Source organism: Carya illinoinensis, chromosome 1 (genome assembly GCF_018687715.1).
Source record: "Carya illinoinensis cultivar Pawnee chromosome 1, C.illinoinensisPawnee_v1, whole genome shotgun sequence".
In the NCBI taxonomy this organism is placed as follows: Eukaryota; Viridiplantae; Streptophyta; class Magnoliopsida; order Fagales; family Juglandaceae; genus Carya; species Carya illinoinensis.
Window position 1 is genome coordinate 57,476,194 of NC_056752.1, and position 11,523 is coordinate 57,487,716.

At 36.0% G+C, this 11,523-nt stretch overlaps 3 protein-coding genes across 3 annotated transcripts; 1 reads left to right on the top strand and 2 right to left on the bottom strand.

Moving 5' to 3' along the window:
• Window positions 1-11: 11 nt before the first annotated feature.
• Window positions 12-3,510, bottom strand: LOC122292386 (cation/H(+) antiporter 15-like). The gene is made up of 3 exons (XM_043100725.1): window positions 3,101-3,510; window positions 1,554-2,555; window positions 12-1,402 (listed from the first exon to the last, which is right to left on the bottom strand). The coding sequence occupies exons 1-3, from the start codon at window positions 3,335-3,337 to the stop codon at window positions 167-169; spliced, it is 2,475 nt and encodes an 824-aa protein (XP_042956659.1). The 5' UTR covers window positions 3,338-3,510; the 3' UTR covers window positions 12-166.
• A 3,450-nt stretch (window positions 3,511-6,960) lies between these two features.
• On the top strand, window positions 6,961-7,739 carry LOC122292392 (protein EARLY RESPONSIVE TO DEHYDRATION 15-like). The gene is made up of 2 exons (XM_043100731.1): window positions 6,961-7,216; window positions 7,361-7,739. Exons 1-2 carry the CDS (start codon window positions 6,961-6,963, stop codon window positions 7,519-7,521), a joined length of 417 nt encoding a protein of 138 aa, XP_042956665.1. The 3' UTR covers window positions 7,522-7,739.
• On the bottom strand, window positions 7,002-8,704 carry LOC122292400 (heavy metal-associated isoprenylated plant protein 45). The gene is made up of 3 exons (XM_043100743.1): window positions 8,448-8,704; window positions 8,245-8,320; window positions 7,002-8,129 (listed from the first exon to the last, which is right to left on the bottom strand). Exons 1-3 carry the CDS (start codon window positions 8,454-8,456, stop codon window positions 7,990-7,992), a joined length of 225 nt encoding a protein of 74 aa, XP_042956677.1. The 5' UTR covers window positions 8,457-8,704; the 3' UTR covers window positions 7,002-7,989.
• Window positions 8,705-11,523: the final 2,819 nt, after the last annotated feature.

Here is an 11,523-nt window from a genome sequence, read left to right on the forward strand (position 1 = left end):
CTAATTGGGCGTTGGCAATGAAAATTTATAAATCTTAGTTGCATCACAAAGAAAAACCCTCCATAACTCATTTACAGGGACATTCTCGTATATATGTCAAACTACAGTATAAAAAAAATTAATAAAAAAAAAAAAGGTCAAAAAGAGGACTGGTAATATATAGACGTTAAACGGCAGCTCGATCGATCGAGGATCTATCCATGGTAATAGCCCATGACCCTCTTTCTGGTTCATCAAATGGAACGTCATGAATGAGTTGGTTTCTATCAGTACCGATAGTATGTTGCATCAACTTCCCAGTCCCCATTGTTTGTTGTTGTATCACCAAGACTGATGATGTGCACCTAAGATCCGGCGAAGCAAGCATATCGCCGATGATTCCAAGCTCGGGGCACTCACACCACTCACCAAGTGCTGTGATAAGAGGGGACGGTTGATGGTTCCTCCCCACTAGTATTAAATCAAAGCAATCTACCATCTCTTTTATTGATGCAGAAAGGGCTAACCCATCTCTCACCACTTCTTCTACAACCACAAATCGTTCGTTCCCCGCATTAGCTTGACGGTATTCATCGATCAAGTCAGTTTCGAGCTTTCTTGCTTTAGTGTTTTCGGCTCCAAAGAGAAGGAACCGGACGACTGTTAGTTCAACGCTTTCACTTTGGGCCATGCGATCACCATAGGCTAGTGACTCCGCGTCATCCGCACCGCCAATGTAGATTACAGCCACATGGTATAATGGACTACCTGTATTTACAAATGGCATCGAACCCCTTAGGATGCCCCGGTCGACGAGGATTCCAACAGAGCATGGTGCGCTGTCGAGGATATTGATGTTCAAGACCTGGATGGCTCGGTTAACTGAGCCAATGGAGCCATCTATGGCCCATTGCTTATGAAAAGGCACAATCACAATGGTTGCTCTCTTATCAACTCCTACCCGGTAAATGTCGTTGTGCATTGTTACATAAGGTGAGATGGAGGTGAAAGACTGAACAGTGACAAAGCCTTCATTTTGGTCCTCGTACTGTCTTAAAGCGTTTATGATTTGGTTGGTTGAAGTTTTGGTTGTTTGCAGCGAACCATAGGGCTGGTGGGCCACGAGAACCGGAGTGGCTCTCCCCACAAGCTCAACGAGAACAATTGCTATGACTGCAATTTTGCTCCCTTCGGAAGCATGTGATACTTCAAGGAGATTTACGATTGCAGGAACATTATCGTGATTGTGGATGCCGACTAAGATTCGGAGGTCCGCCTCACGCTTGGCATGTTGGATGGTACTTCTCTTGATTGCAGTATATTGCCAGGAAGGATCGTAGAGATACTTTATCAGTGGCGTTACGATTGCAGTTACCACTATCACTGACAGCACTGACAAAGCAAATTCTTCATCTGACAGAACCTGCCATTGGGGAAGATCATCCCCATACAATTTCATGGTTAGGGACTTAATAATATTCGGTATTAATTGCAATAGATACTAATCGTGAACACAGCCAGCCACAAGAAAGAAAATGATCATCGAGTGATTTTGCTCAAACGTACGTACGTACCTTGCTTTCCTTCCAAAGGTTGTAAAGGTTAAGCTCCACGATGCCTTTTGCGTTCATGATAAGCCCGAGCACGAAAGCTTCTCGTACAGGCATATCACCATACATGGCAGGAGCCATAACTGCAGCAAGCTTGGCAGTGCAAGAAAGGATAACAACAAATGACACAATCCACGAAGCCTGGGCACCAACTTCGAAGATGTTCGTTCGCAGGCCACTAATGGATAGATAGGTGGGGTAGAACACCAGTGAAGTAAGAGCGTCCATTTTTGAGATCAAAGCTACTCCCAGTGGTGGTCCGTCCGGCACAACCAAACCTAGGACTAATGGCCCGAAAACATAATGCTGGCCGATGGTCTCACTCAATAATCCGATCACAAGAACCAAAAGAAAAATGGAACGTATAAACGACTCGCTAATGGGTTTGTCTTTTGGTGCACGGTTTAGCGCCCACTTTATTGCTGGCTTGATGATAAATACAATACCAACCACAAGCGCAACAGAAGATAAAATTGCCATCGCCGGTCTTAGTGTACCTCTGCCCTTATTTCCCATTACTGCTAAAGCAACCGCTGTCAAGGAAATACCAAGTAAATCGCAGAACATTGCGGAAGAGAGGGCTAGACGGCCAATGTTAGTGTTTAGCATGTTGAGCTCAGTCAGGAGGCAAGCAATGACGGGAAATCCTGTTAATGTCTGTGACTCGGCTATAAGGAAGAGCGATTCTTTAAGGCTGGTTTCCTTGGCAACATATCTTGCAAAGAAGAAGGCTGACAAGCCGGCGGTTAGCGTTGTGAAGAAGAAAACTGAAAATCCGATGATCATGGCTTGTTTTCCTGGTCGCAGCATACCGGTCAGATCCATCCTCACACTTACTCCGAACAGGAAGAACATGAGCCCAAATGTAGCCATGGTTTCAATCAACATGGCACCTCTTGTCGGGAATAATTTTGATGTTATCAACCCTTTATGTCCTAGAAGCGATGGGCCAAATACCATACCACTCTGCATGCATGCATGCATGTAAAATTACTACAACGAAGATCATAACATAATAATTATGAGATCATTTTACGTTCATTATATATATATATATATGCACTACTTTAATTAACATTCCCTTATTTCATTAATTATATATATTTTGTCGTTCACTCTATAAATTAACTACGAAACCTCGTATTATTATAGATTAATCTTGGGTATTTTTTGGGCTAGCTGCTAAAATGCTGCATCAATTGAGCAATTGGTTTTACTACTATATATCTAAAAGAAAAAAGCGATCGATCTTGGAAGACAGAATTTTTATCTAGGCCAGGGCGGAATATATATAAATATATAACTCATGATCATCTAGAGTAAAATTTAAGAAAAGTACTATGGCCAATTTATAAAGATAACTTAAAATGTAAATAAAAATATCAATCGAGATGCAACATGTAAATTGGTACGATCTCTAACGTACGTGAACATTAAAAAAATACGGTTAAAATCTTGCAACGTCATGTATATATAATTAACTTGAGAATAGATGAAAACAGAAACCTTACAAAAATCTGAGATACGATACTTGACTGTCCGAGGGGCTTTAGACCGACATCGATTAGCTGAGAAACAAGCGAAATCGCAGAGAGCTGCAGCAGTAGAAGGGCTGTAGGGGATTTCAAAGGGTTTCCATGATACCAAATAAGCTTGTTTGTTTTGCTGCGGGGATCGTGGCAAACCAGAGTCATGTTCGCCATTACCATGGTCATTTCATGGATCACAATAGATGCTTCTGTCTTCATTGTAATTACTTATTAGATATGATTCGCTTTACTTGATCAAAGGATTGAGGATCGAGATGGAAGAATATAGCTAGTTTCAAGTATCAGAAAAAATGAGAAGAAGAATAAAGAAGAAGAAAACAGTACGTACGAAGCCACGAGAGAGAGAGAGAGAGAGAGAGAGAGAGAGAGAGAGAGAGAGAGAGGGCAATGGGAGAGGTCAACCTCTTGTTTAGGTTACCTATATATATTCAGGGCGGTTGAACTTCAAAGTTCGTTATGAGTAAGTGGTCAACAAGCACAGGCGTCAGTCACTGATTTGAAGAATTAAAGTTTTAATATGTATGCAGCCGATCTTCTTCTTTTCAGAAAATACAAGAGAGGTACGTACACGTGTCTCTTGAATAACTCTTCATCTATATCCTACTCCCTATTAATCAGTTACTATTAACAGGTGGCTCCACAATTTCCTAGCTACGGGCAGCGGCATCCCAGGTGAGGTCAGTCACTCCGATGGTGCTTATTCATTATCTGTCCCTTTGTTGTGGGCTGGGCTTTTATTTAATCTGTCCATTTCATTGGAGTTTGCATTTGGGCTCTCCATGAAGTAAAAATATAATTTCTTTCCTTAATTTACGGCATTGTGAGACTCAATATTTTCCACAGAAAATGATTAACTCGCAATAATTTTATATCTATTTTATAATCTCGTATAAATTGGAGGGTGATCTGTAAAATTGAAACTTATTTGTTGTTGTTGGGTTTATAATATTAGTTTTATTATAGATTAAAATTTTAAAAATATTAATATTTTTTATTAATAGGTAGTCTTAACCCATATTTATTTTTTGTTGAGATATTGTAACCACTAATATTTAACTATTATATGAAGTTATGTTAATAATATCAAATAAGTTATATGAATTAATTTAATTTATTTACATAAAATGAGTAATATTACGTACAAGTTCTAAATATATAAGTCTTAAAGAAGCCTTTTATAAAAATGTAGATTCTTGCAAGCAAAAGTAAGCTTCTCATATTTTTTATAGAATGAGATTTACTTTTTCATATAAGACTTGCGAGAAGTTGGTGCATTTGAGATATATATATATATATAATTTTTAAAAAGAAAAATTCTATATACTATACCATAATTTCACTTTCATTTTATTATGTAAGTTTTGGTATATTTATTATCATTGAATAATTATTTATTAGATGATTATTTATTATTTAATAATAATAAATATGTCATAATTTATATAGTAGAATGAGAATAAGATAAGAGTATAAAATATAACGTTATTTTTCTAAAAAATAGTATTTGAATAAGGGCCAAAAAGTGTGACGATTGGGGTCTGACAAATTTTTTTATTTTTTTTAACTTAGTGAATAAGAAAGCGTTTTTTTAGTTAGTGATGTTATAAATTTTTTATTAAATACTAAAAAAAAATTAAAGAAAACTTTTTTTTAAGTCTTCTCGAGAGCCGGCTCGTGGTCTTTATGAAACGTCTAGCGGGCCGCCCAGCACCGACCCGCTAGGCGCTAGCACTATCCAGCTAAGAATAAACAAAGAAATTGTTCAGTTTAGTCTGGAACAAAACAAGATGCAGTTACATGCAGTGTACTCTGGAACAAAACCATGTGCAGTCGCAGCTTGTTTTTGGTACCCACCAATACACCATACCTTGGACCACTTTTTGTATTTGTCTCCACGTGTTTGTTCTGGCTTCCTTCTTTGTTCCGATGCTGCCCTCCTCAATTGTCGCAAATTACATCATTGTCAGCATGACAGCACCCATACATAACGTACTACATTTTTCTTTTTTTCTAATCAGACATGTTATATATTTATAATGAAACTACAAAGTACAGATAAACTCGGAACTAGTTCAAGGTGGATCAAAAAAAAAAAGAAATTGAAAGAAGTATCAATGGGTATGCTTTCAAAAACTAGATTGATAGCTGCATATTGCGCTACAAAATACACACATCAATTTACATATCGATGAATTTTGACAAATTTTCAAAACCTATAACTTGTGAACAGATGTTGAATATCCTTGATAATATGGGAAATAATCTAGTTTGGTGTAGAGGATTGTTCTGATATTGCTGAGAGAACCAATTGAGAGTCTCCTTCAAACAAAACCCGAGTGTGCTGGAAAGATGCCGCCATTTTAGTGGCTAGGAGAGTTGTCGTTGCTTCAGCCACTAAAGGATTCTGGGATTAGATTTTTTCAATTTAAATTTTCAGAATATTACCTCTGTGGTCTCTACAAATGACTGAAATAGTAGAGAAATTGTCCCTGACTACAGCATCGAAAAAGTAGCTCAGGAAAAATGGTGGTGGAGGTTTCCATATTTCTATGTTGTCATTTTGCTTTGTTTTCCAGGCTTCTTGGTAGTTGAGATAGATGCAATTCAGTGGACTATTGCTTCTTCAAAAGTGAAATGGAATTGATTGTGCATTATGTCATTTCTTTGTTTCCAGATAAAATCTAAAGTCATAATTGCAAAGAGTTGAAAAAAGTGAATTTCTGCTTCTAATTCTTCCTTTGGGGAAATAATCATTTTGATTCAGTCTGAAATTGAGTAGATTGAGAGATTTTCTAGATTTAAAGGTCAAGAGCTTTGACTCTAGAGTATTCTCACTATTGGGCATTTGATAAAAAGATAGAGTGTAGTTTCTTCAGCTTGATTACACATTGAACATTTTTCTAAAATTGAGTTTGAGATGACTTCGTTCACTCTTACTTTGGTTGGGAGAATATTCTATAACAGCTCCCATAGCAATAGTTTGTGTCTTTCATGAATTTTCAGCTCTTCATATTGACTTGAATAAATTTTGGGATGCATTTTGGTGAGTCGTTTCTTGTCCATTGATTATCACTTGATATGCTGTTTTATTGAGAATTTTCCATTTCGAGATGGGGTCCAAATTGTTCTGTCTTGGTTGTGTGAGAAGATCGGTATAGAGATTTTCAAAATTTCGTTGGTGTTCTCCTGTTCAAATAAGTCTTGCATTTTCCTTGTATCTCAATGTCTTGGATCGCCTATGATGAGATATGAGACATTTAGTTCTGAGTGGGCTTGATCCATTCCCTACAGTGGTCTTGGTTTGAAGTTCTACATAGTGGGTATCCATGGTGCTTCCCATATGTTGGTTGTGAGACCATTATTTATCTGAACACATCTTCCTTTTTTGATTATATCTCTTGTTTGTAAAATTTATTTTTAAAAATAAGAATCTGATTGTCGTATTGTACTTATCAAAAATTCGAGATTCTAAAGTATTTTACTTTTAAAATTTCATACCATAGTCTATTCTGACTTTCACACATTTCTCATCCCAAACATGCTACATGATTAGTAGCAAGAAAAAGAAAATAAAAAAGATTTGCAGATGAATCTCTGGACAGACATACATACATACATTCGCTTGAATTTTAAACGAGTGATAGAATCGATCATATGTGTACGAAAACCAAAATGTCATTTCCGTGATTACATCCCAAGTCAATGTCCTTTTATTGGGACCTATCAATATATAACTTCAGCTTCACAATCTCAAAATAGTCGCTGCTCCTTATCCACTTTAGCTCAACCTTCACGGCTTCGCTTTAGATTTGACAGTTGCAATGGACGTTATTTCTCAGAGAAATTCATCTACAACTTTGAATCCAAACGCTCCGTCGTTCGTTCCTTTGGCATATCGGATGGTGGAGGACTTCTCCGACCAATGGTGGGCTCTGGTCCAATCCTCCCCTTGGTTCCGCGACTACTGGCTCCAAGAGCGCTTCCAGGATCCCCAAATTGACGCGCAGTTTCCCGATTTTGACGATCTACCCGACGTCGACGCCATCTTCGACGACTACTACTTAGACGACGACAAGAGTAAGTTGAATCATCCGAGGGTAACACTCTACTCTGGTTCTAATTGTGTTTGGAATTTGGATATTGAGAAAAGCCAACTCAACTCCTCGATCCGGCTTGCCGATCCATCTCGCTAACTAAAAATTTCCCTTTTGTTTTTGGCAGATGAGGAAGAAGAAAAAGACTATTACAGGGATTTGATTTCAATGGGGACTTTGAAATGGCAGAAAGCGCGAGCTTTAGCAGAAATGCCGAGGTATAGGGAGAAGGCCCCCAAGATTGTTAATGTGAAAGTGAGTCCACGCACGATTCAGCAACCGAGGTAGACTGAGTCAGACGGAAAGACCCAAACTGGGTTCTCCCGACCCAGTAGATCGATGAGCATGCATCTCTAATCTCTTGTTGTTCCCTTCCTAGTTTGGATAGTTTTTGTACATAATCGACCCTCGCCGTCGTGTCAATCCTCAACTCAAGTGTGCTTTGCGTTTGTACATTTATTTCTTTGTGCTTTTCCTTGGTTTTAATGGACATTAACATCCAGACTTATGATCGATCTCTTACGCTTTTTTAATTTAATCTTATCATACAAAAAATTGTTGTCTAATATAATTATTCGTATTTAGGATGTTCCAATAATACATATAGAGAGAAAATTCAACACCATGACCCAAAAAAACAAAAAAACAAAAAGAAAAAAGGATAGAATACAGCCCCCAAAATACTAGTACAGCAAACCGAGATAGTCAAGTATTGACGTTTAAAGTTGGAGAGCGTGGCATAACGAACATGTAGGATTAACCATAAATCTCGTCTCCCTCCCAAGTTCTTGCCGTTTTGCCAATCTTTTGAAGGACTCGGATGACTTCTTCTGTCGTAACTTTACCTGTCACCGTGACCTTGTTCAGTTGCGTATCCACATTATACGTTTCAATATCTGCTCCCCAAAATGACCAAAAACGTCATATGTAGTAAATGGGAATTAAACTATTGAAAGAATGAAGATTGAAGACATTATAGAGTAAGGCATTTTGTACGAGAAATTCATGGACCTTCAATCTTCTTGATGGCCTTCAATATTTTCTTGATACATTCCTCGCAATGCAAGCCCACCTTAACTTCCACCACCTGAATGCAATTCAAATGAAAATTAGAATTGAAAGTGAAAGGAAAACATAATAAAAGTAAACATTCACAAACACACACCCCCCCCTATATGCATACAGAAAGAGTTATGATAGATTGCGCTACTTACATTTCCCATTCTAATTGCAGTACAGTTTCTGGAATTGGGGAGTTAAAACTTCAATAATCCTTTTGACAGCTTTATTGGAGAAAAAAAGGGCCAATGGAATCAATGAGGAAAGGAAGAAGAAGAAAGCTGTGCCTTTTTAAATTTGAAGTTTGGTTTGTATCCTAAACATATCAACATGTAGGTGAAGAGCGCGAGGCATTGGATTCTTTACGTGATTGATGGGAATTTTCACTTTGATAAAGCTTCCCATATTCCTATCAATGTTGACTTTAGAGGGACTAGCCTCCACATATAGGAAGGGCAAAAATCAAACACTACTGGGGTTGGTTGTGACAAAAGTGAGAATAAAAGTATATAATAACTTATGCCTGCATGTCGAACTGAGAACCCAAACATGAATGGTAATTATTCAGTTCACACATACATTAAAGGAAGAAATGAAAGATATAAGTAGAAAATGTGGGGTTTGGGATGAGCAAAATGGAGTTAAGCACAAGTGGAAAAAAAGAGACCATAATAAGTGCCAGTGGCTCCACAAACGAACGCCGTTGGATCTTCTTTACAAAGTCTGAACCAACACACCTGTCGCAGGCCTTTACTTGTTCTTGATAAATGGGTATATACATCAGGTCCACAGCCCCACAACGTTGTGCATTAAGAATAAGTTCCACTTGGTAGAAGAAAACAAAAAAAGTGGTAACGTTATGGGTCCCGTAGAAATCATTGTCTAATTTGTCTGATGTAGGTGGACAGCTGTGCGTCGAGTGCAGCATCACTTTTAGAATTGAATTGAATTGAATTTATTATTAATTTTCTTATTTTTTTTTAAAAATCATTATTAACAATAATAAATTGAGATGAAGTAAATTGGGTGAGATACATCTAAAATAAATTTAAATATATTTAAATGTTAAAATAAATTTGATATTATTTATAAAAAATTAAAAAAAATTATAATTCTCACGTATAAAAATATATTAAGATTTAAAAAACGGTAGGTCTCGTATATAAGAATATCGGGCTGTGTTTGTATTGTTTCATAGGATTGGTGGAAGAGAGCCTTATCTATCGTTTTACAGATCGATTGGGTCAATAAAAATTGGGCTTTAGATACTGCATACCATAATTATAGATGAATGGATGTGCCCTCACCCAACATTTACGACTATAGATTTTGTAGCGACTCTATTCATGTTCACTTTTTTTGAAGTCTGAACTGCAGCCCCATTTTTTGGGTTGGGTTGTCTTTGAATCATCCTATAGGCAATAGTCATCAGTCATCCTAACATTTGCTGTCCATTTTTTATACTGTGACATTAAATCATTTAAAAATTATTTAGTTTCATCTATCTTCCAATTATTTATGAGTATGTCGCTTCAAAAAAGGTTTTTAGATGTATCTTAATTCATCTCATCTAATCATTATAATTTTTATAAATTTTAATATAAAATATAATAAACAATTCAACTTTTTCAAATATTAAAATAATAATGATATTAAAAAATAATATTTTAACAATATTTTATTCAACTTTTAACTTTTATCTCAACTCAACATCTAAACGTAGCCTAATGCTACTTTTCAATGATCACTCACCATGTCCGAAATTACATTAATTAATTTAATCACAAGAATCTAAAGATTAAACCAAAAGTTGTTCGGATTAAGGCCAAATTTGGATAGTAAGAGTCTCTCATCTCATCTCATCTCAATATCTAATCACCTTAAATACAGACACTTTTCAATTTCAAATTTTTAACTTTTTCATCTAAGCATTACTTAATATATGTTTAAGATTGTAGTAGAAAATATAACTTATAGTTTTAGAGCTTATAACTTATATCTTAAATAATAAATTCTACTATTAAAAAGTTATTTACTGTTTGATAACCATATGTTTAAAGTATTTTTAAATATGTTATATTTATTTGAAAACAAATTAAAAAAGTGTTTTTGAAACCTTTATAAAATATCTTAACTCAAACTATTTTACTAATATTCACTGATCATCTAATCTTACTATCCAAACAAGACCTTAGCTTATCTTTGGTAAGTGATGAGACTACTTCATTACTATTAACAAATAATTCATTACCATTAATAAATTATTAAATATTTGTTCACTACAATTGATTGTTTTTTTACTACTATTTATAAATTATATGAAATCATCTCAACATCAAAACACTCTATTTCTAGTGTGACCATCATGTAATTTGAGATATAGAATGATATTTTCAATTTTTAATAAAAATAATTTTAAAACTTAAGTAAAAAATATAAGGTGGTAGCTCAATGGTCTATGAGTTTGATAGGGGCCACTAAGTCATGGGTCGAATCCCTTAACGAAAAGTGCTCAAGATTATTGGTGATTTATTGGCTCATGGACCATTGATACCCTTGTGGGGCTAAGGTCAAGTTATAGCTCAAGTCCGACTTGTAGGGAGTGCATGTAGTTCTCGCCATCTAAGTCCCTCCTATCTGGCTCTCCAACGGATTAGATGCTACTATGGTTACGTCTTGGTAGGGAAGGCATCTTTGATCGCCCCTTCTAATCCTTTTTTGAGGGGAAAAAAAATTGCATTCTTGTTCCAAATTCATAAAACCCCATCATTTTGTTCCAAATTCATAAAACCCCATCATTTTATATGTTTTTTTTATATGAAAATGCTTGAGGGACGTATGAACTTGCCCCTTAAGAGACTGATACATGTTTCATTTTTAATATTTCATATTTAAGGAAGTAATTTCTAGGTAGTTAGTGAATTTTTTATTTCAAAATATTTAAAAACGTTTGAAAGAAAAAAAATGAAACCTATGTGATTGTGTTAGGGACTTCGCTTAAGTCCCTAAACACTATAATCTTCTAGCCTCACTTCTCCTTAAGATGACCGAAGTGCCTCATCTTTTTGTTTGTCTTTACTTGAGTATAGATCTTGAGTAATGTTATCTAGTGAATAATGATGGTTTGGATGGTGATTGTGGATTGAGAAATCTATGGAATGAATATGAGTAATGCTACAATGTGGACGGATTAGAAAGTCTTTCTCGGGTGTTGGCGCCACTTGGGAAGTC

Coding starts and splice junctions, on each gene's coding strand:
- LOC122292386 (XM_043100725.1), bottom strand. CDS start 3,337: ATGAAGACAGAAGCATCTATTGTGATCCATGAAATGACCATGGTAATG. Junction 2,556..3,100: donor GTATCGTATCTCAGATTTTT/GTAAGGTTTCTG, acceptor GCATGCATGCAG/AGTGGTATGGTATTTGGCCC. Junction 1,403..1,553: donor ACCTTTGGAAGGAAAGCAAG/GTACGTACGTAC, acceptor CCCCAATGGCAG/GTTCTGTCAGATGAAGAATT.
- LOC122292392 (XM_043100731.1), top strand. CDS start 6,961: ATGGACGTTATTTCTCAGAGAAATTCATCTACAACTTTGAATCCAAAC. Junction 7,217..7,360: donor CTACTTAGACGACGACAAGA/GTAAGTTGAATC, acceptor TGTTTTTGGCAG/ATGAGGAAGAAGAAAAAGAC.
- LOC122292400 (XM_043100743.1), bottom strand. Junction 8,130..8,244: donor GGCCATCAAGAAGATTGAAG/GTCCATGAATTT, acceptor TTTGGGGAGCAG/ATATTGAAACGTATAATGTG.